This window comes from Nerophis ophidion, linkage group LG24, assembly GCF_033978795.1.
Source record: "Nerophis ophidion isolate RoL-2023_Sa linkage group LG24, RoL_Noph_v1.0, whole genome shotgun sequence".
In the NCBI taxonomy this organism is placed as follows: Eukaryota; Metazoa; Chordata; class Actinopteri; order Syngnathiformes; family Syngnathidae; genus Nerophis; species Nerophis ophidion.
Window position 1 is genome coordinate 4,523,189 of NC_084634.1, and position 22,646 is coordinate 4,545,834.

General features: G+C 31.4%; 1 protein-coding gene across 1 annotated transcript; it reads left to right on the forward strand.

Annotated features, from left to right (window-relative positions):
* Positions 1 to 1,751: 1,751 nt before the first annotated feature.
* LOC133542046 (enhancer of rudimentary homolog) lies at positions 1,752 to 11,368 on the forward strand. Its single transcript, XM_061885853.1, has 4 exons — positions 1,752 to 1,894; positions 5,977 to 6,064; positions 10,996 to 11,116; positions 11,191 to 11,368. The coding sequence occupies exons 1-4, from the start codon at positions 1,892 to 1,894 to the stop codon at positions 11,291 to 11,293; spliced, it is 315 nt and encodes a 104-aa protein (XP_061741837.1). The 5' UTR covers positions 1,752 to 1,891; the 3' UTR covers positions 11,294 to 11,368.
* Positions 11,369 to 22,646: the final 11,278 nt, after the last annotated feature.

Here is a 22,646-nt window from a genome sequence, read left to right on the forward strand (position 1 = left end):
TTCCATTATTTTTGTATCCCTTTAATTTAGGTAGCCAGGGACTGCAGATGGAAATTAGCCATTTAGCTATAATCTGGTACAGAACATATGTGTCTTTGAGCTTAATGTTTCTGTGCATTGTCTCTTCAAATAAAGACTAAACAAACAAATAAACAAACAAGTGACCAGACGTCCGAGATCAAGACTGTGAATAATCCCAGAAAAGGGGGAAAAAAGGGTCAGCTATTTTTAAAATGAAGAAACATTATGATAAGGTTACACATACATGCATATAATGTATGAATACATTAGACATCTATATATATATATGTGTTGCTGACACGTTGTATAGATATTTTGTATTACATTCTTCCCTTAAAGGCCTACTGAAACTCATTTTTTATATCAATGATGAAATCTTAACATTGCAACACATGCTAATACGGCCTTTTTAGTTTACTAAATTGCAATTTTAAATTTCGCGCCAAGTATCCTGTTGAAAACGTCGGGGTATGATGACGCGTGACGTCACGGATTGTAGCAGACATTTTGTTCCAGCCCAATCCCAGCTATAAATCGTCTGCTTTAATCGCAAAATTCCACAGTATTCTGGCCTTCTGTGTTGCTGAATTTTTTGCAATTTGTTCAATGAATAATGGAGACGTCAAAGAAGAAAGCTGTAGGTGGGAAGCGGTGTATTGCAGCTGCTTTTAACAACACAAACACAGACGGTGTTTCCTTGTTTACATTCCCGAAGGTGAAGCTTTACTACGGAACAGAGCGGTCAAGCGAACATGGTTCTCTACCACATGTCAACCGGCATTGATAAAAAAAATAAAATAAAACATAAATAAGTGGGTTGTACTTGTATAGCGCTTTTCTATCTTCAAGGTACTCAAAGCGCTTTGACACTACTTCCACATTTACCCATTCACACACTGATGGAGGGAGCTGCCATGCAAGGCGCCAACCAGCACCCATCAGGAGCAAGGGTGAAGTGTCTTGCTCAGGACACAACGGACGTGACGAGGTTGGTTCTAGGTGGGATTTGAACCAGTCACCCTCGGGTTGCGCACGGCCACTCTCCCACTGCGCCACGCCGTCCCTATTAAAAAATAAAGAAAAATAAAAAATCGTTTTTGTTTTTTTTAAAATAAGAATCGATTCTGAATCGCACAACGTGAGAATAGCAATTCGTATTGGAATCGATTTTTCCCACGCCCCTAATAATTATTCTACTGTTTAGGATCACCACTTCAAGATGGCGGCCCCATTTCTCGCGTCACAGCAGCCAATGCTGCTTCTACTTATAAGACGTTGTCACGCCAAATTTCTTCTCCCTACAAACTTACTTCTGGGGTCATGATTAATACAGACGTTTTGTTAAGGCTATATTATTTAAAAAAACAATAAAAAAAAAAAAACAATTTACAAACACAAGCTATGGGATGACATAAGAGGAAACGTAACCCCGGAAGTAAATGCGTCATCCCATAGCTTGTGTTTGTAAATTGTTTTTTTTTTTTTCATAATATAGCGTTAACAAAACGTCTGTATTTTTACAATATAGGGTTATATTTTTATAATATAACGTTAACAAAACGTCTGTATTAATCATGACCCCGGATGTAAAAAGGGGGGGGTCAAGAAATTTGGCGTGACAACGTCAATGGTACCCACAACAACGAAATAATGTTCAAATTAAATATCATTTAATAAACAGTAAAAAAACAAAAAAACAACAACAACACAATACTTGATGTAAATATCGAGCAAAATCAAATTTCCAAAAACAATTCGAATAATTATTTTTGACCTCGTCACTTTGTACTTCCGGTGTCAGAAGGTCGTGTTTAAGACGCAGACGGTTTGAAGTTACGAAGAAAACTCCCAACAAACTACATTTTAAAACATGGTAGGTGCGCCGCGCGTAGAGAACGCTGTTCTCTAAATGTTAAACCGATTAGTTTATGTTCATTATACCGAATTGAATGAACGCGAGTCGCGAAGCTTGCTAGCATCGTGCTAATGTTAGCACAAACATGAGGTGGTGTTTAGCTGAATAAACACCACATAATGACCTACATATTCATTTACTTATTTCATAACGTTCTCATTATTCATCATTTGCTAAACACGCCGTTAAATTGTCAGCTATCATGAATTTATTAACGTGGACCCCGACCTAAACAAGTTGAAAAACTTATTGCCATTTATTAATCAATCAATGTTTATTTATATAGCCCAAGTGTCTCAAAGGGCTGCACAAACCACAACGACATCCTCGGTAGAGCCCACATAAGGGCAAGGAAAAACTCACCCCAATGGGACGTTGACAATGATGACTATGAGAAACCTTGGAGAGGACTGCATATGTGGGCAACCCTCCACCCCCTCTAGTGGTCAAATGTACCGAATATGTACTGTATTGTGCAATCTTCTGATAAAAGTTGCAATCAATCAAAGCTACAAAGCAGTTAATGTAATGTTAACTATGATCAAATTGTTTTTTCCCCTTTAAAGGTCTACTGAAATGAGATTTTCTTATTTAAACGCGGATAGCAGGTCCATTCTATGTGTCATACTTGATCATTTCGCGATATTGCCATATTTTTGCTGAAAGGATTTAGTAGAGAACATCGACGATAAAGTTCGCAACTTTTGGTCGCTAATAAAAAAGCCTTGCATGTACCGGAAGTAGCAGACGATGTGCTTGTGAAGTCACGGGTTGTGGAGCTCCTCACATTTGAACATTGTTTATAAACATGGCCACCAGCAGCGAGAGCGATTCGGACCGAGAAAGCGACGATTTCCCCATTAATTTGAGCAAGGATGAAAGATTTGTGGATGAGGAAAGTGAGAGAAAAAGAAAAGGCGACGGCAGCGGGAGCGATTCAGATGTTATTGGACACATTTACTAGGATAATTCTGGAAAATCCCTTATCTGCTTATTGTGTTAATAGTGTTTTAGTGAGATTATAAAGTCGTACCTGAAAGTCAAAGGGCTGCGGTGACCGCCGATGTCTCTGAGGGAAGCCATATGGAGGAGCCAAGAAAGTCACAGCTGCTGCAGGAGGACGCAAACTTAGAGCCGACTTAATATCACAATTTTCTCATCCAAAAACTTGCTGGTTGACATGTGGTAGAGAAACATGTTGGCTTGACCGCTCTGTTCCATATTAAAGCTTCACAACAAACAAAGAAGGATCGGCTGTGTTTTGGTCGCTAAAGGCAGCTGTAATACACCGCTTTCCACCAACAGCATTCTTCTTTGACGTCTCCATTATTAATTGAACAAATTGCAAAAGATTCAGCAACACAGAAGTCCAAATTACTGTGTAATTATGCGATGAAAAGAGACGACTTTTAGCCATAAGTGGTGCTGGGCTAATATGTCCGCTACAAACCTAGACGTCACAAACACACGTCATCATTTCGCGACGTTTTCAACAAGAAACTCCGCGGGAAATTTAAAAATTGCAATTTTATTAAACTAAAGCAGACGTATTGGCATGTGTTGCAATGTTAATATTTCATCATTGATATATAAACTATCAGACTGCGTGGTCGCTAGTAGTGGCTTTCAGTAGGTCTTTAATCATGTAAAATGGCATTCATTTTTCTTAAAAAAAAAAAGTTTTTAAAAAAATATTTCTCCACAATCTTTGTAAAACATTTTTTCCTCCGAATATTGCAGGGTTTTCTTTAGGATTGTGAGGTTGTTTTACAAAATATTTGATTTTAATCCTATAAATTTTCATAAAAACATTTATGGGCAGGTTTTTCCTCACAATATTCCCCCTCAAAAAATTTCTTTTTTTTAAAGTGTCTTTTTAAGCGAGACACCAGAACAAAGTGCTACAGCAGAGGCACAGTTAAGAATAAACGGCGCATACCTTTGGGAGTTTTGGTGTCAATAAAGCGATTCTTTGGCCTACCACTAGATCAGGGCTCGGGAACCTTATTTCAAAATGTATTTCCGTGAGAGCCATATCATATTTTTTAACACTGAATACAACTAAATGCGTGCATTATTAAGTAAGACCAACATTTTTTGAGTATAATAAGTCTCTTATTCTTTTTAATAACATTGTTATTCTGAGGCTAATCAATAATAAATCAAATGTCATGTCTGTTGATCATGTTTTTGTTTGTCTTTTGGACTCTTTAAGTTCCTATTTTTTTCCACTCCCTTGTCTGGTTTCCTTGGTTTACTCATTTTGTCCTAAGGTGGACAAAATGCCCGCTCACCTGCTTCCCGAGCACTAATCAGAAGCGGCATTTAAGCTCGTCTTTGCCAGTCAGTCGCCCTGGCGTCGATGTGACCTTTTCTTGCTCTGTGCTAACTTGTTTCATGCCTTGCCATAGTTTCCTGCTTCATGCCACGCCAAGTAAGTTTTGTTTGATTTATGTTAGGGATGCACCGATTAATCGGTAACCGAATATGGCAAAAAAAGCCACATTCGGCCTTCGGTGGAATGAGTTAAAAACAAGGCCGAATAGTGGCGTGTGACGCAATTTTTTGACGCGGTGACGCAATCAACCAACGTGCAGTGTTAAATTTAAATTGTTTTATACATAGTTAGTTTCCTTCTTTTTTTATTCTGAAGCTGAAGTACTGTTATTGACAAATCTGTTCTGGCCTGTGATGTGTTGTGTACCTGTATAAGTGTATGAGGTTACAAGCACACACTTATTGAGATTTAGTGGGGCCTCTGTTTACATTATTAGCATATCTACTGTGGCTAAGCAGACTTTTGCCAAAAGGACAATAATTCATTTGTTGTGGGTTTATCCATTTTAATGCACTTTATTTTTTTTTGGAATGCATGTTTTGTTTGAAGGCCTAATATAAATGAAAAACTGTGCTTTTTTTTTGAAAAGCAAAGGCTACTAGAGTATTAAAAAATGTCAATATTCAATAAAAATTTACTTTATTTGAAAAACATGTCTAAATATTTATTCTAGGCTATTTATGCAATATAAAAAAGTTGTGAAAAACCGCATTTATTATTCGGTATTTGGTATTTGAGGAGTTCAAGTACCTAGGAGTCTTGTTCACGAGTGAGGGAAGAGTGGATCGTGAGATCGACAGGCGGATCGGTGCGGCGTCTTCAGTAATGCGGACGTTGTACCGATCCGTTGTGGTGAAGAAGGAGCTGAGCCGGAAGGCAAAGCTCTCAATTTACCGGTCGATCTACGTTCCCATCCTCACCTATGGTCATGAGCTTTGGGTCATGACCGAAAGGATAAGATCACGGGTACAAGTGGCCCAAATGAGTTTCCAGGTCTCTCCCTTAGAGATAGGGTGAGAAGCTCTGCCATCCGGGAGGAACTCAAAGTAAAGCCGCTGCTCCTCCACATGGAGAGGAGCCAGATGAGGTGGTTCGGGCATCTGGTCAGGATGCCACCCGAACGCCTCCCTAGGGAGGTGTTTAGGGCACGTCCAACCGGTAGGAGGCCATGGGGAAGACCCAGGACACGTTGGGAAGACTATGTCTCCCGGCTGGCCTGGGAACGCCTCGGGATCCCCCGGGAAGAGCTGGACGAAGTGGCTGGGGAGAGGGAAGTCTGGGTTTCCCTTCTTAGGCTGTTGCCCCCGCGACCCGACCTCGGATAAGCGGAAGATGAAGATGATGGATGGTATTCGGCCTTCGGCCAAGCGCTCAAATTTTATTCGGTTTCGGCTTCGGCCACAAATTTTCATTCCGGTGCATCCCTAATTTACGTTCATAGTCTGTTTATGCGTTAGCTTTCTTCCTTAGCCCAAGTTATGCCTCCGCTGTGAGCGATTTTTTTTGTTTGTTTAAATTAAGTCATGTTTTTACCTAAATGCCGTGTTCCGAGTAGTCCGTCTGCCTTCCTGGGAGAACGACCATAAAATACTTCTTACCATTAATGCGACTTCTTGAACAGGTGCGGTAGGATTTCAATGCATGAGAATGTTTTATATTTTGAACGTTATTTTTTAGCACTGTCTTGTCCATGTTTGAATAGTCACACACCATCCTGCTGGTGCAGCCCACCAAGAGGCCGGAGGGACGCACGTACGCCGACTATGAATCCGTCAACGAGTGCCTGGAAGGTGAGCTCTCCGTCATTCTCTTCTTTAGTCACAAACACACGTCTCATTGTTCAATGGCAGAGGTAACATTCTATTTTATACGTAATTAAAGCTGCAAGGAGCGTTGGTCGGGCCCGCCTTTGGTTGCAGCCCCCGAGACCCAAACCCATAACAGGCGTTAGAAGATGCATGGATAGTAGTTAATATTATTATAGGGTATTGTGTGTTGAATTTTGAGGACAAAAAAGATTTAATTCCATTTCACATTGTCATTGTCTACGGTTAGTCCTAAGTGTCCCAATACTTTTGCCCAGTGTTAGGACTAAGTGTCCCAATACTTTTGTCCAGTGGTAGTAGCCATCTTGAGACAACAGCAGGGCAGCAGCATTAGCGCAGTTGATCTTTGAAGGGTCATAAAATCAAAACCGGAGCAGTAATCAAAACTCTGTTCGGTACTTTTAATCAGAAGGGTTCAAACTCTCTCCTGTGCGAGTTTGAAGCCGAAACGACAAAGGCGCTCAGAGGAGATAACTTTTGAAGAAAGGTGACGGGTTCTTACAAAACTTTTGTTTTGAAGGGGTAATTGCCAACTTCCTGTTGGTTTTTGCTGAAGGATGTCAATTATTAAAATGTAGGTCTAAGTGAGACCTACATAGAAGTTTTTGTTTCATGTCCCCCCAACATTCCTACTGGAAGTTACGGGCAGTTTTGTTTGAGTTTTCTTCCCAGGAGCAGTTTTTTCTGTGTTTTATTCAAAAATTGCGTTAGAGCGCAATTTTGAGTTTTGGGGTTTGGTTTTTTTACTAGATTGCAATTTTTGCCAGTCCTGAGGTGTGTGCCAAGTTTGGTGAGTTTTGAAGCATTTTGAGAGGGTCAAAATACAGCGCAAAGAGGCAAAAATCGCATTTTTTTTTAGGCAAATTTTGCTTTGAAGGGGTTTTTGCCAAATTTTTTTTGATTTTTGCCGTATAAAGTAAAATTATGAAATCTAGGTGTAAGTCAGTCCTACATAGAGGTTTTGGTTTCATGTCTCTACGACATTGCTAACGGAAGTTACAAGCAGTCGTTTTTTTTTTTCCGTAGGGGGCGCTAGAGCGCATTTTTGGGGTTTTTTTTTTTATTAGATGGCAATTTTTGCCAGTTCTGATGAGTGTGTGAAATTTGGTGAGTTTTGAAGCATGGTCAGGGGGTGACATTACAGTTCAAAGAGGCGGCGGAATAATAATAATAAAACGCACAAAAAACAATAGTTCCTTTGGCCATGCGGGCCCTAAAAATGTTACTTTGACTGTCAATCAACAGACTGATGTGTCACACATTATTACAGCAGGGGTGTGGAACTTGTCTTCACGGAATGTAAGAATATAAAAGTAGAATTATATTAATACCTAAGCCTTTGGTTATTGGATTTGTGTACGTACAAATTGATGGATAACTTTCTTTGAAATGACCATGCCTTTTTTCCAAAATATTCCAACATAATTGTGCCATAAGAACTTCTTCTCACAATATTCACATTTTTTACTACTAAAAATTCGTATGAGACAGCTTTTTCTCACAATACTGCAACTTTTTCCACAATGTATTTGACTCTAATCATGTAAAATGGTGTATTTTTTTCTTGTAATTGTTTTATTTTCTCAAAATATTCTGACTTAATTATTGTGTAATGACACATCGTCCTATATAAAAAAAATTGCATTTTTCCTAATGTATTTGACTGAAAATTACACAATTTGTCTTGTAAAATATTTCCTCACTAAATAAAAGAATATTCTATGGCAGCTTTTTCTCACAATATTGCAACTTTTATTAAAAAAAAAAACAAAAAAACATTTCCACAACACATTGCATATTTTTTTCTTGTACATTTGAGCTTTTTTCTCAAAATATTCCAACATGATTATTGTGCAATGAGAACTTGTCATAATACTACACTAACTTTTTTTATAAATAAACACAATACACGTGTTCCTAAAATATTTGACTTGGGAAATATCACTTTTTTTTTCAGAAAATTACAAAAATAAATATTGTAAGACAGCTTATTGGCCCCCCCCCCCCCCCAAAAAAAATAATTCTTTATTTCAAAATATTCCAACATAATTATTGTGCAATGAGAACTTCTCACAATATTACTAAAAAAATGTTTTTTGTGATTAATAAAAAAAAAAACTAAATATATTTGCCGTTTAATATAGTAAAATTACATGATTTTTCTCTTGTGACATAAAATGGTTCTCAGAAAATTACTGATAGTTTTTTTCTCACAATATTGCAACTTTTTTGTCCCCAAAAAATTATTTTTCCACAATACATTTGACTTTAATCATGTAAAATAGCATTATTTTTTATTCTGAACTTTTATTTTTTCCTCTCAAAATATTCCGACATAATTATTGTACAATGATAACTTGTCATAATACTACACTAACTTTTTTTCTAAATAAAAACAATACACGTGTTCCTAAAATATTTGACTTTAATATTTGTGTCTTGGGAATTTTTTTTTTTTTTTTTTTTTTTCCCAGAAAATTACAAAAATAAATATTGTAAGACGGCTTATTGCACCCCCCCCACCCCCCAAAAATAATGCCTTTTTCCAAAATATTCCAACATAATTATTGTGCAATGAGAACTTCTCACGATATTTTTTTCTGATTAATAAAAAATATATATATATATATTTGCCGTTTAATCTAGTAAAATTACATGATTTTTTCTTGTGAAATAAAATGTTATTCTCAGAAAATTTCTGAAGTTTTTTTCTCACAATATTGCAACTTTTTTGTCCAAAAAAATGTATTTTTCCACAATGCATTTGACTTTAATCATGTAAAATACATAATTATTGTAGAATAATAACCTTTTTTTCTAGACAAGACATTTTTCCTAATATATTTGACTTTAATATTGTAAAATTACATAATTTTTCTCATTAAAGGAAATGTTCTCAGTTAATTACAAAAGAATGATTGTACAACAGCGTATGTCTCACCATATTGCAACTTTTTTATACAAAATATATTTGACTTTAATCATGTAAATTGGCATATTTTTTTCTTGGAACTTACTTTTTCTCTCAAAATATTCCAACATAATTATTGTACAATGAGAACCCTTTTTCTAGATAAATGACATTTTTTCAAATATATTTGACTTTAATATTGTAAAGTTACATAATTTTTATCCTGAAAAATAAGAATGTTTTTCCTCAGAAAATTCTAACTTTTGCTTGTCCAACAACTTTTCTCACAACTTTTTCTCAGAAAAACTATAACTTTTTCATCAATATTTGACTTTAATCATGTAAAATGGCGTCATTTTTTCTTGTAATTTTTATCTTTTTTACTCAAAATATTCTGACAATTATTGTACAATAAGAACCTTTTTTCTAGATAAATGACATTTTTCTAATATATTTGACTTTAATATTGTAAAATTACATCATTTTTGTCCAACAACTTTTCTCACAACATTGAACTTAAAAAAAAAAAAATAATGTAGGACTTTTTCCACAATATATTTGACTTTAATCATGTAAAATTGCATCATTTTTTCTTGTAATTTTTATCTTTTTACTCAAAATATTCTGACATAATTATTGTACGATAAGAAATATTTTTCTAGATGAATGACATTTTATCTAATATATTTGACTTTAATATTGTAAAATTACATAATTTTTATCCTGAAAAATAAGAATGTTTTCCCTCAGAAAATTCTAACTTTTGCTTGTCCAACAACTTTTTCTCAGAAAAACTATAACTTTTTCCACAATATATTTGACTTTAATCATGTAAAATGGCATCATTTTTTCTTGTAATTTTTATCTTTTTACTCAAAATATTCTGACATAATTATTGTAGAATAACAACCTTTTTTCTAGATCGATGACATTTTTTAAATATATTTGACTTTAATGTTGTGAAATTAAATAATTTTTGTCCTAGAAAATAAGATTGTTTTCCCTCAGAAAATAATAAAAATTGCTTGTCCGACAACTTTTCTCACAACATTGAACTTTAAAAAAAAATAATGTAGGACTTTTTCCACAATATATCTGACTTTAATCATGTAAAATGGCATCATTTTTTTCTTTTTACTCAAAATGTTCTGACATAATTATTGTAGAATAAGAACTTTTTTCTAGATAAATGACATTTTTTCTAATATTTGACTTTAATGTAAAATTACAAAATTTTTCCTATGAAATTAAATGTTCTCAGAAAATTACTAATAATTTTTGTACAAAAGCGTTTTTCTCACAATATTGCAACTTTTTTTTTTAACCAAAAAATGTATTTTTCCACAATATAATTGACTTTCATCATGTAAAATGGCATATTTTTTTTGCTTGGAACTTTTTTTTCCCTCAAAATATTCTAACATAATTATTGTACAATGACAACCCTTTTTTATAGATAAAAATAACACATTTAATATTTTTTGTCCTGTAAAATAACAATTTTTCCCCACAAAAAAATATTAAAAAAAATGATTGTATGACAATTTTTTTTTTACAAACTATCATACGCTATATTAGGGTTGTACGGTATTGATATCGTGCTACAAATGAATCATATTCCGTACTATACCGCCTCTAAAAAAGTAGCGGCCCCCCAACCCTCCGTCGTCATGACATTGCTGCTTTAACAAGCAGAGGAGCATGTTCGGCAGCGCACAATCAGGGAGTACCAGTTGTAGTTTTCGTCAACAAATTTTGAGGCGTTGAAGTTGCCGTGTAAAATTGCTAATGCTAACCAATCGCAAAGCCAATGTGCATTAGCATCAAGCTAGCACATTTTTGTAAAAGCGGAGCCTTATTTTACGTACTTTGGAGCAGTTTTTTTTGGAGTCGGTGTCGGCGACGTTGCCTAGAGGTAGTTTGGGCGGGTTTGATCTCAGTGCTGCTGGAGTGACGAGGCAAATCTGACGGTTTTGGCACTCAGGTGTGTGCAAGATGTACGAGGAGCATTTGAAGAGGATGAACCCCAACAGCCCGTCCATAACGTACGACATCAGCCAGCTCTTCGACTTCGTCGACGACCTGTCCGACCTCAGCTGCCTGGTGTAAGCCCCGCCCACAGCCACGTCGCCACAGCAACCCCTCGCCCAAGATGATAACATCCCCCCTCCTCCCGCAGGTATCGCACCGACACGCAGACGTACCAACCCTACAACAAGGACTGGATCAAGGAGAAGATCTACGTGCTGCTCCGCCGGCAGGCCCAGCAGGCGGCAAACTGAAGGGGGCGCTCTTTTTTTTAATTAATTTACAGTATTTTTATTGTAGTTTGACTTCTGAATAAAGATTTGCTTTCAGTCCCTTTTTTTTAACCATTTTTGGGGTTCACGTATTCTTTGTTTTGGCAGCCAGGATGTGGGTTTCTATTTAAAAGTATACATCTTTTAATTTGGCACACATTCCACCCTCAACTATATTGTTTTGGAGACTGATGCATGTTTTGATAGGTCCTTGAAAAGAAAAATCCGTTTTTTTAACCATTTTTGGCGTTCACTTTTTCTTCGTTTTGGCAGCCAGGGTGTGGGTTTCTATTTAAAAGTATACATCTTTTAATTTGGCACACATTCCACCCTCAACTATATTGTTTTGGAGACTGATGCATGTTTTGATTGGTCCTTGAAAAGAAAAATCCGATTTTTTACCATTTTTGGCGTTCACTTTTTCTTCGTTTTGGCAGCCAGGATGTGGGTTTCTGTTTAAACGTATACATCTTTTAATTTGCCACACATTCCACCCTCAACTATATTGTTTTGGAGACTGATGCATGTCTTGATGGGTACTTGAAAAGAAAAATAATTTTTTTTACCATTTTTGGCGTTCACTTTTTCTTCGTTTTGGCAGCCAGGATGTGGGTTTCTGTTTAAACGTATACTTCTTTTAATTTGGCACACATTCCACCCTCAACTATATTGTTTTGGAGATTGATGCATGTTTTGATAGGTCCTTGAAAAAAAAAAGTTTTTTTTTACCATTTTTGGCGTTCACTTTTTCTTCGTTTTGGCAGCCAGGATGTGGGTTTCTGTTGAGGATGACAAAAACAATCATTGAAAATTTCATTAAACGTATACATCTTTTAATTTGGCACACATTCCACCCTCAACTATATTGTTTTGGAGACTGATGCAAGTTTTGATAGGTCCTTGAAAAAAGAAGATGTTTTTTTTTACCATTTTTGGCATTCACTTTTTCTTCGTTTTGGCAGCCAGGATGTGGGTTTCTGTATAGGATGACAAAAACAATCATTGAAGACCTCATTAAAAGTATACATCTTTTATTTGGCACACATTCCACCCTCAACTATATTGTTTTGGAGACTGATGCATGTTTTGATAGGTCCTTGAAAAAAGAAGTTTTTTTTTACCATTTTTGGCATTCACTTTTTCTTCATTTTGGCAGCCAGGATGTGGGTTTCTGTATAGGATGACAAAAACAATCATTGAAGACTTCATTAAACGTATACATCTTTTAATTTGGCACACATTCCACCCTCAACTATATTGTTTTGATGACTGATGCATGTCTTGATGGGTACTTGAAAAGAAAAATCATTTTTTTACCATTTTTGGCGTTCACTTTTTCTTCGTTTTGGCAGCCAGGATGTGGGTTTCTGTTTAGGATGACAAAAACAATCATTGAAGACTTCATTAAACGTATACATCTTTTAATTTGGCACACATTCCACCCTCAACTATATTGTTTTGGAGACTGATGCATGTTTTGATAGGTCCTTGAAAAGAAAAATCATTTTACCATTTTTGGCGTTCACTTTTTCTTCGTTTTGGCAGCCAGGATGAGAGTTTCTGTTTAAAAGTATACATCTTTTAATTTGGCACACATTCCACCCTCAACTATATTGTTTTGGAGACTGATGCATGTTTTGATTGGTCCTTGAAAAGAAAAATCCGTTTGTTTTTTTTTTACCATTTTTGGCGTTCACTTTTTCTTCATTTTTGGCAGCCAGGATGTGGGTTTCTGTTTAAAAGTATACATCTTTTAATTTGGCACACATTCCACCCTCAACTATATTGTTTTGAAGACTGATGCATGTTTTGATAGGTCCTTGAAAAGAAAAATCACTTTTTTTACCATTTTTGGCGTTCACTTTTTCTTCGTTTTGGCAGCCAGGATGTGGGTTTCTGTTTAGGATGACAAAAACAATCATTGAAGACTTCATTAAACGTATACATATTTTAATTAGGCACACATTCCACCCTCAACTATATTGTTTTGGAGACTGATGCATGTTTTGTTAGGTCCTTGAAAAGAAAAAACTGTTTTATTTTGTTGTTGTTTTTTTTATACCATTTTTGGAGTTCACTTTATTGTTTTGGACTTTTTCCACAATATATTTGACTTTAATCATGTAAAATGGCATCATTTTTTCCTTGTAATTTGTATCTTTTTACTCAAAATATTTCGACATAATTATTGTAGAATAAGAACCTTTTTTCTAGATAAATGACATTTTCCCAATATATTTGACTTTAATATTGTTAAATTACACAATTTTTGTCCTGAAAAATAATGTTCTCAAATATTCTGACAATTATTGTACAATGAGAACTTTTCCTATATAAAAAATGACATTTTCCTAATATATTTGACTTTCATGATGTAAAATGGCATATTTTTTCCCTCTGAACTTAATTTTTTCTTTCAAAATATTCTGACAATTATTGTACAATGACTTTTTTCTAGACAAAAATTAGAATTTTAATATTTTTTGTGTTGTGAAATAACATTTTTTCCCTCATAAAATTATTGTATGACAACTTTTCTCACAACATACACTTTCTTTTGTGAAATAAAAAATTTTCTCAGAAAATTAAATAAATATTATTGTACGACAGCTTATTTAAATTGTAATTTTTCCACATTACATTTGACTTTAATCATGTAAAACTTTTCTTGGAACTGATCTTTTTTCGCAAAATATGCTGACATAATTATAGTACAGTGAGAACCTTTTTTTGTTTTCCTAATATATTTGACTTTAATATTGTAAAATTACATATTTTTTCTTTTGTGAAATAATGTTTTTTTTCCCTCAGAAAATTACAACAAATTCTTGTAAGACAGTTTTTTCACAATACTGCAACTTTACCCCCCCCCCCAAAAATATATTTTTCCACAATATATTTGACTTTAATCATGTAAAATGGCATATTTTTTTCTGCTAACTTATTTTTTCCCTCAAAATATTCCAACATAATTTTTGTACAAGGAGAACCTTTTTTCTAGATAAAAATGAATTTTTTCATATTTTTTGTCTTGTAAAATAAATACGAAAATGATAAAAAAAATTGTGTATGACAGTTTTCTTCTCACAATATTGCAATTTTTTTCTTTCAAAAATTTTTTTTTTTCACAATATGACTTTCATCATGTAAAATGCCATATTTTTTGACAGAACTTTTATTTTTCTCTCAAAATATTCCAACATAATTTTTCTCTCAAAACATTCCGACATAATTATTGTACAATGAGAACCTTTTTTGTAGATAAAAATTACAATTTTAATAGTTTTTGTCCTGTAAAAAAAAAAAAAACTCAGAAAATTATAAAAATTGTTGTATGATAACTTTTCTCACAACATTACAGATTTTTCAACATTACATCCATTTCCTAATGCCTGTTCCCTTTTGGGGTAGCGGGGGGCGTTGGCGCCTATCTCAGCTACAATCAGGCGGAAGGCGGGGTACACCCTGGACAAGTCGCAACCTCATCACAGGGCTAAGACAGACAGACAACATTCACACTCACATTCACACACTAGGGACCATTTAGTGTTGCCAATCAACCTGTCATGTTAAAATTAAAAGAAAAAAATCCTTCATAAAATGATAAAAGTTATTGTATGACAACTTTTGTCGGGGTTTATTTTGGAGATTTATTTGGGGGAAGAGAGTTGTTTTCCTAATATATTTGACTTTAATATTGTAAAATTACATATTTTTTCTTTTGTGAAATGTGTTTTTTTCTCAGAAAATTCTTGTACGACAGTTTTTTTCACAATACTGAACCTTTTTTTTCCCCCCCCAAAAAATGGTCTTCTTCCACAATATGTAAAATGGCATAATTTTTTCTTTCAACTTTTATTTTTTTCCTCAAAATATCGCAACATAATTATTGTACAATTATTGTATGGATACAAAAATATATATATATATATATTTTAAAAGAAAAAAATCCTTCAGAAAATGATAAAAGTTATTGTATGACAACTTTTCTCGGGGTTTATTTCAGGGATTTATTTGGGGGAAGAGAGTTGTTTTCCTAATATATTTGACTTTAATATTGTAAAATTACATTTTTTTTTCTTTTGTGAAATAATGTTTTTTTTTCTCAGAAAATTCTTATCCGACAGTTTTTTCCACAAAATTGCACCTCCCCAAAAAATGGTCTTTTTCCACAATATGTAAAATGGCATCATTTTTTTCTTGTAATTTTTTATCTTTTTTGTCAAAATATTCCAACATAATTATTGTAAAATAATAAACTTTTTTCTAAAAAAAAAGACACTTTCCCAAGTATATTTGACTTTAATATTGTAACATTAAACATTTGTCTTTGGTGAAATAATTTTTTTTTCTCAAAAAGTTTTTTCTCACAATATTGCAACTTTTTTTTCTTTTAAAAAAACAAGGTCTTTCCAAAATATGTAAAATGGCCTGATTTTTTCTTGCAAATTTAATTTTTTTCCCTCAAAATATTTTTATGGAATTATTGTACAATGAGAACCTTTTTTTTTTTAATAAAAAAAAACCCTATTTAAATATTTTTTGTCATGTAAAATTAAAAGAAAAAATCCTTCATAAAATGATAAAAGTTATTGTATGACAACTTTTCTCGGGGTTTATTTCGGGGTTTATTTGGGGGAAGAGAGTTGTTTTCTTAATATATTTGACTTTAATATTGTAAAATTACATATTTTTTCTTTTGTGAAATGTGTTTTTTTCTCAGAAAATTCTTGTACGACAGTTTTTTTTTTCTCACAATACTGCACCTTTTTTTTTTGCCCCCCCCCCCCCCCCCAAAAATGGTCTTTTTCCACAATATGTAAAATGGCATAATTTTTTCTTTCAACTTTAATTTTTTTCCTCAAAATATCGCAACATAATTATTGTACAATCAGAACCTTTTTTTAATTTATTTATATATATATACAAAAAATATATTTATACTTATATATTTTTTGTCATGTTAAAACTAAAAGAAAAAATCCCTCAGAAAATGATAATGTTTACTTATATAGCAAAGTTATTGTATGACAACTTTTCTCGGGGTTTATTTCGGGGATTTATTTGGGGGAAGAGAGTTGTTTTCCTAATATATTTGATTTTAATATTGTAAAATTACATTTTTTTTCTTTTGTGAAATAGTTTTTTTTCTCAGAAAATTCTTGTTCGACAGTTTTTTTTTCACAATACTGCACCTTTTTTTTTTTTTTTCAAAAAAATGGTCTTTTTCCACAATATGCAAAATGGCATAATTTTTTCTTTCAACTTTTATTTTTTTCCTCAAAATATCGCAACATAATTATTGTACAATTATTGTATAGATACAAAAATATATATATATATTTTTTGTCATGTAAAACTAAAAGAAAAAAATCCTTCATAAAATGATAAAAGATATTGTATGACAACTTTTCTCGGGGTTTATTTGGGGGGAAGAGAGTTGTTTTCCTAATATATTTGACTTTTATATTGTAAAATTACATATTCTTTCTTTTGTGAAATTTTTCTCAGAAAATTCTTGCACGACAGTTTTTTTTTTTCACAATACTGCACCTTTTTTTTTCTCCAAAATATTGTCTTGCCACAATATGTAAAATGGTATAATTTTTTCTTTCAACTTTTATTTTTTCCCTCAAAATATCCCAACATAATTATTGTACAATTATTGTATAGATACAAAAATATATATATATATTTTTTGTCATGTAAAACTAAAAGAAAAAAATCCTTCATAAAATGATAAAAGATATTGTATGACAACTTTTCTCGGGGTTTATTTGGGGGAAGAGAGTTGTTTTCCTAATATATTTGACTTTTATATTGTAAAATTACATATTCTTTCTTTTGTGAAATTTTTCTCAGAAAATTCTTGCACGACAGTTTTTTTTTTTCACAATACTGCACCTTTTTTTTTTCTCCAAAATATTGTCTTTCCACAATATGTAAAATGGTATAATTTTTTCTTTCAACTTTTATTTTTTCCCTCAAAATATCGCAACATAATTATTGTACAATGAGAACTTTTTTAAAATTTTTTAATTTTTTTAGATAAAAGTTTTTTTTTTTCATTTTTTTCATGTTAAAATTAAAAGAAAAAATCCTTCATAAAATGATAAAAGTTATTGTATGACAACTTTTCTCGGGGTTTATTTCGGGGATTTATTTGGGGGAAGAGAGTTGTTTTCCTAATATATTTGACTTTAATATTGTAAAATTACATATTTTTTCTTTTGTGAAATGTGTTTTTTTCTCAGAAAATTCTTGTACGACAGTTTTTTTCACAATACTGAACCTTTTTTTCCCCCCCCCAAAAAAATGGTCTTCTTCCACAATATGTAAAATGGCATAATTTTTTCTTTCAACTTTTATTTTTTTCCTCAAAATATCGCAACATAATTATTGTACAATTATTGTATGGATACAAAAATATATATATATATATATTTTAAAAGAAAAAAATCCTTCATAAAATGATAAAAGTTATTGTATGACAACTTTTGTCGGGGTTTATTTGGGGGAAGAGAGTTGTTTTCCTAATATATTTGACTTTAATATTGTAAAATTACATATTTTTTTTCTTTTGTGAAATAATGTTTTTTTTTTCTCAGAAAATTCTTGTACGACAGTTTTTGTACGATAATTATGTTGCGATATTTTGAGGAAAAAAATAAAAGTTGAAAGAAAAAATTATGCCATTTTGCATATTGTGGAAAAAAGACCTTTTTTTTTTTTAAATAAAAAAAGGTGCAGTTTTGTGGAAAAAATACTGCACCTTTTTTTTCCTTTAAAAATGGTCTTCTTCCACAATATGTAAAATGGCATAATTTTTTCTTTCAACTTTTATTTTTTTCCTCAAAATATCGCAACATAATTATTGTACAATTATTGTATGGATACAAAAAAATATATATATTTTTTGTCATGTAAAACTAAAACTAAAAAATCCTTCAGAAAATGATAAAAGTTATTGTATGACAACTTTTCTCGGGGTTTATTTCGGGGATTTATTTGGGGGAAGAGAGTTGTTTTCCTAATATATTTGACTTTAATATTGTAAAATTACATATTTTTTCTTTTGTGAAATGTGTTTTTTTCTCAGAAAATTCTTGTACGACAGTTTTTTTCACAATACTGCACCTTTTCCCCCCCCCCCCCAAAATAGTCTTTTTCCACAATATGTAAAATTGCATAATTTTTTCTTTCAACTTTTATTTTTTCCTCAAAATATCCCAACATAATTATTGTACAATCAGAACCTTTTTTTAAATTTATATATATATACAAAAAATATATTTACATTTATATATTTTTTGTCCTGTTAAAACTAAAAGAAAAAATCCCTCAGAAAATGATAAAAGTTGTTGTATGACAACTTTTCTCGGGGTTTAATTTGGGGGAAGAGAGTTGTTTTCCTTATATATTTGACTTTATCCATCCATCCATTTTCTGCCGCTTATTCCCTTTTTGGGATCGCGGGGGGCGCTGGCGCCTATCTCAGCTACAATCGGGCGGAAGGCGGGGTACACCCTGGACATTTAATATTGTAAAATTACGTATTTTTTCTTTTGTGAAATAATGTTTTTTTTTCTCAGAAAATTCTTCTACGATAGTTTTTTTCCACAATACTGCACCTTTTTTTTTTCTCCCAAAAATGGTCTTTTTCCACAATATGCAAAATGGCATAATTTTTTCTTTCAACTTTTATTTTTTTCCTCAAAATATCGCAACATAATTATTGTACAATTATTGTATGGATACAAAAATATATATATATATTTTTTGTCATGTAAAACTAAAAGAAAAAAAACCTTCATAAAATGATAAAAGTTATTGTATGACAACTTTTCTCGGGGTTTATTTGGGGGATTTATTTGGGGGAAGAGAGTTGTTTTCCTAATATATTTGACTTTAATATTGTAAAATTACATATTTTTTCTTTTGTGAAATTTTTTTTTCTCAGAAAATTCTTGTACGACAGTTTTTTTTCACAATACTGCAACTTTTTTTTTTTTTTTTTTCAAAAAAATTGTCTTTCCACGATACATAAAATGGCATAATTTTTTCTTTCAACTTTTATTTTTTTCCTCAAAATATCGCAACATAATTATTGTACAATGAGAACTTTTTAAAAAAATTTATTTTTTTCATGTTAAAATTAAAAGAAAAAATCCTTCATAAAATGATAAAAGTTATTGTATGACAACTTTTCTCGGGGTTTATTTGGGGGATTTATTTGGGGGAAGAAAGTTGTTTTCCTTATATATTTGACTTTATCCATCCATCCATTTTCTACCGCTTATTCCATTTTTGGGATCGCGGGGGGCACTGGCGCCTATCTCAGCTACAATCGGGCGGAAGGCGGGGTACACCCTGGACATTTAATATTGTAAAATTACATATTTTTTCTTTTGTGAAATAATGTTTTTTTTTTCTCAGAAAATTATTCTACGATAGTTTTTTTTCACATTACTGCACCTTTTTTTTTTCTCCCAAAAAATGGTCTTTTTCCACAATATGCAAAATGGCATCATTTTTTTCTTGTAATTTTTATCTTTTTTCTCAAAATATTCCAACATAATTATTGTAAAATAACCTTTTTTCTAAAAAAAAAGACACTTTTCCAAATATATTTGACTTTAATATTGTAACATTAAACATTTGTCTTTGGTGAAATAATTGTTTTTTCTCAAAAAGTTTTTTCTCACAATATTGACACTTTTTTTTCTTTTAAAAAAAACAAGGTCTTTCCAAAATATGTAAAATGGCCTCATTTTTTCTTGCAAATTTGATTTTTTTCCCTCAAAATATTTTTACGTAATTATTGCACAATGAGAACCTTTTTTTTTTTTATTAAAAAAAAACCCTATTTAAATATTTTTTGTCATGTAAAATTAAGACATTATCTTTCAGAAAATTATAAAAAATATTGTATGACAACTTTTCTCGGGGTTTATTTTGGGGATTTTTTGGGGGGAAGAGAGTTGTTTTCCTAATATATTTGATTTGAATGTTGTAAAATTACATATTTTTTCTTTTGTGAAATTTTTTTCTCTCAGAAAATTCTTGTATGACAGTTTTTTTCCACAATACTGCACCTTTTTTTTCCCCCCCCCAAAAAATGGTCTTTTTCCACAATATGCAAAATGGTATAATTTTTTCTTTCAACTTTTATTTTTTCCTCAAAATATCGCAACATAATTATTGTAAAATGAGAACTTTTTTTTTTATTTTTTTTTTAGATAAAAATTTTTTTTTATATATTTTTTGTCATGTTAAAATTAAAAGTAAAAATCTTTCAGAAAATGATCAATCAATCAATGTTTACTTATATAGCAAAGTTATTGTATGGCAACTTTTCTCGGGGTTTATTTTGGAGATTTATTTTGGGGGGAAGAGAGTTGTTTTCCTAATATATTTGACTTTAATATTGTAAAATTACATATTTTTTCTTTTGTGAAATAATATTTTTTTTCGCAGAAAATTCTTGTACGACACAGTTTTTGTACGATAATTATGTTGCGATATTTTAAGGAAAAAAATAAAAGTTGAAAGAAAAAATACTGCACCTTTTTTTTTCTTTAAAAAAATGGTCTTTTTCCACAATATGTAAAATGGCATAATTTTTTCTTTCAACTTTTATTTTTTTCCTCAAAATATCGCAACATAATTATTGTACAATTATTGTATAGATACAAAAAAATATATATATATTTTTTGTCATGTAAAACTAAAAGAAAAAAAACCTTCATAAAATGATGAAAGTTATTGTATGACAACTTTTCTCGGGGTTTATTTGGGGGAAGAGAGTTGTTTTCCTAATATATTTGACTTTAATATTGTAAAATTACATATTCTTTCTTTTGTGAATTTTTTTTTTCTCAGAAAATTCTTGTACGACAGTTTTTTTTCACAATACTGCACCGTTTGTTTGTTTTGTTTTTTAAAAAAAAATGGTCTTTTTCCACAATACGTAAAATGGCATAATTTTTTCTTTCAACTTTAATTTTTTTCCTCCAAATATCCCAACATAATTATTGTACAATTATTGTATGGATACAAAAATATATATATATATTTTAAAAGAAAAAAATCATTCAGAAAATGATAAAAGTTATTGTATGACAACTTTTCTCGGGGTTTATTTCGGGGATTTATTTGGGGGAAGAGAGTTGTTTTCCTAATATATTTGACTTTAATATTGTAAAATCACATATGTCTTCTTTTGTGAAATAATGTTTTTTTTTCTCAGAAAATTCTTGTACGACAGTTTTTTTTCTTCAAAATACTGCACCTTTTTTTTTTTTTTTTTAAATGGTCTTTTTCCACAATATGCAAAATGGCATCATTTTTTTCTTGTAATTTTTATCCTTTTTCTCAAAATATTCCAACATAATTATTGTAAAATAAGAACCTTTTTTCTAAAAAAAAAAAGACACTTTTCCAAGTATATTTGACTTTAATATTGTAACATTAAACATTTGTCTTTGGTGAAATCATTTTTTTTTCTCAAAAAGTTTTTTCTCACAATATTGCAACTTTTTTTTCTTTTTAAAAAAAACAAGGTCTTTCCAAAATATGTAAAATGGCCTCATTTTTTTTTGCAAATTTTATTTTTTTCCCTCAAAATATTTTTACGTAATTATTGCACAATGAGAACCTTTTTTTTTTTTATTAAAAAAAAACCCTATTTAAATATTTTTTGTCATGTAAAATTAAGACATTATCTTTCAGAAAATTATAAAAAATATTGTATGACAACTTTTCTCGGGGTTTATTTTGGGGATTTTTTTGGGGGAAGAGAGTTTTTTTCCTAATATATTTGATTTGAATGTTGTAAAATTACATATTTTTTCTTTTGTGAAATTTTTTTCTCTCAGAAAATTCTTGTATGACAGTTTTTTTCCACAATACTGCACCTTTTTTTTTCCCCCCCCAAAAAATGGTCTTTTTCCACAATATGTAAAATGGTATAATTTTTTCTTTCAACTTTTATTTTTTCCTCAAAATATCGCAACATAATTATTGTAAAATGAGAACTTTTTTTTTTAATTTTTTTTTTAGATAAAAATTTTTTTATATATATTTTTTGTCATGTTAAAATTAAAAGTAAAAATCTTTCAGAAAATGATCAATCAATCAATGTTTACTTATATAGCAAAGTTATTGTATGACAACTTTTGTCGGGGTTTATTTTGGAGATTTATTTTGGGGGGAAGAGAGTTGTTTTCCTAATATATTTGACTTTAATATTGTAAAATTACATATTTTTTCTTTTGTGAAATATTTTTTTTCGCAGAAAATTCTTGTACGACACAGTTTTTGTACGATAATTATG

Coding starts and splice junctions, on each gene's coding strand:
- LOC133542046 (XM_061885853.1), top strand. Junction 6,065..10,995: donor CGTCAACGAGTGCCTGGAAG/GTGAGCTCTCCG, acceptor TTTGGCACTCAG/GTGTGTGCAAGATGTACGAG. Junction 11,117..11,190: donor TCCGACCTCAGCTGCCTGGT/GTAAGCCCCGCC, acceptor CTCCTCCCGCAG/GTATCGCACCGACACGCAGA.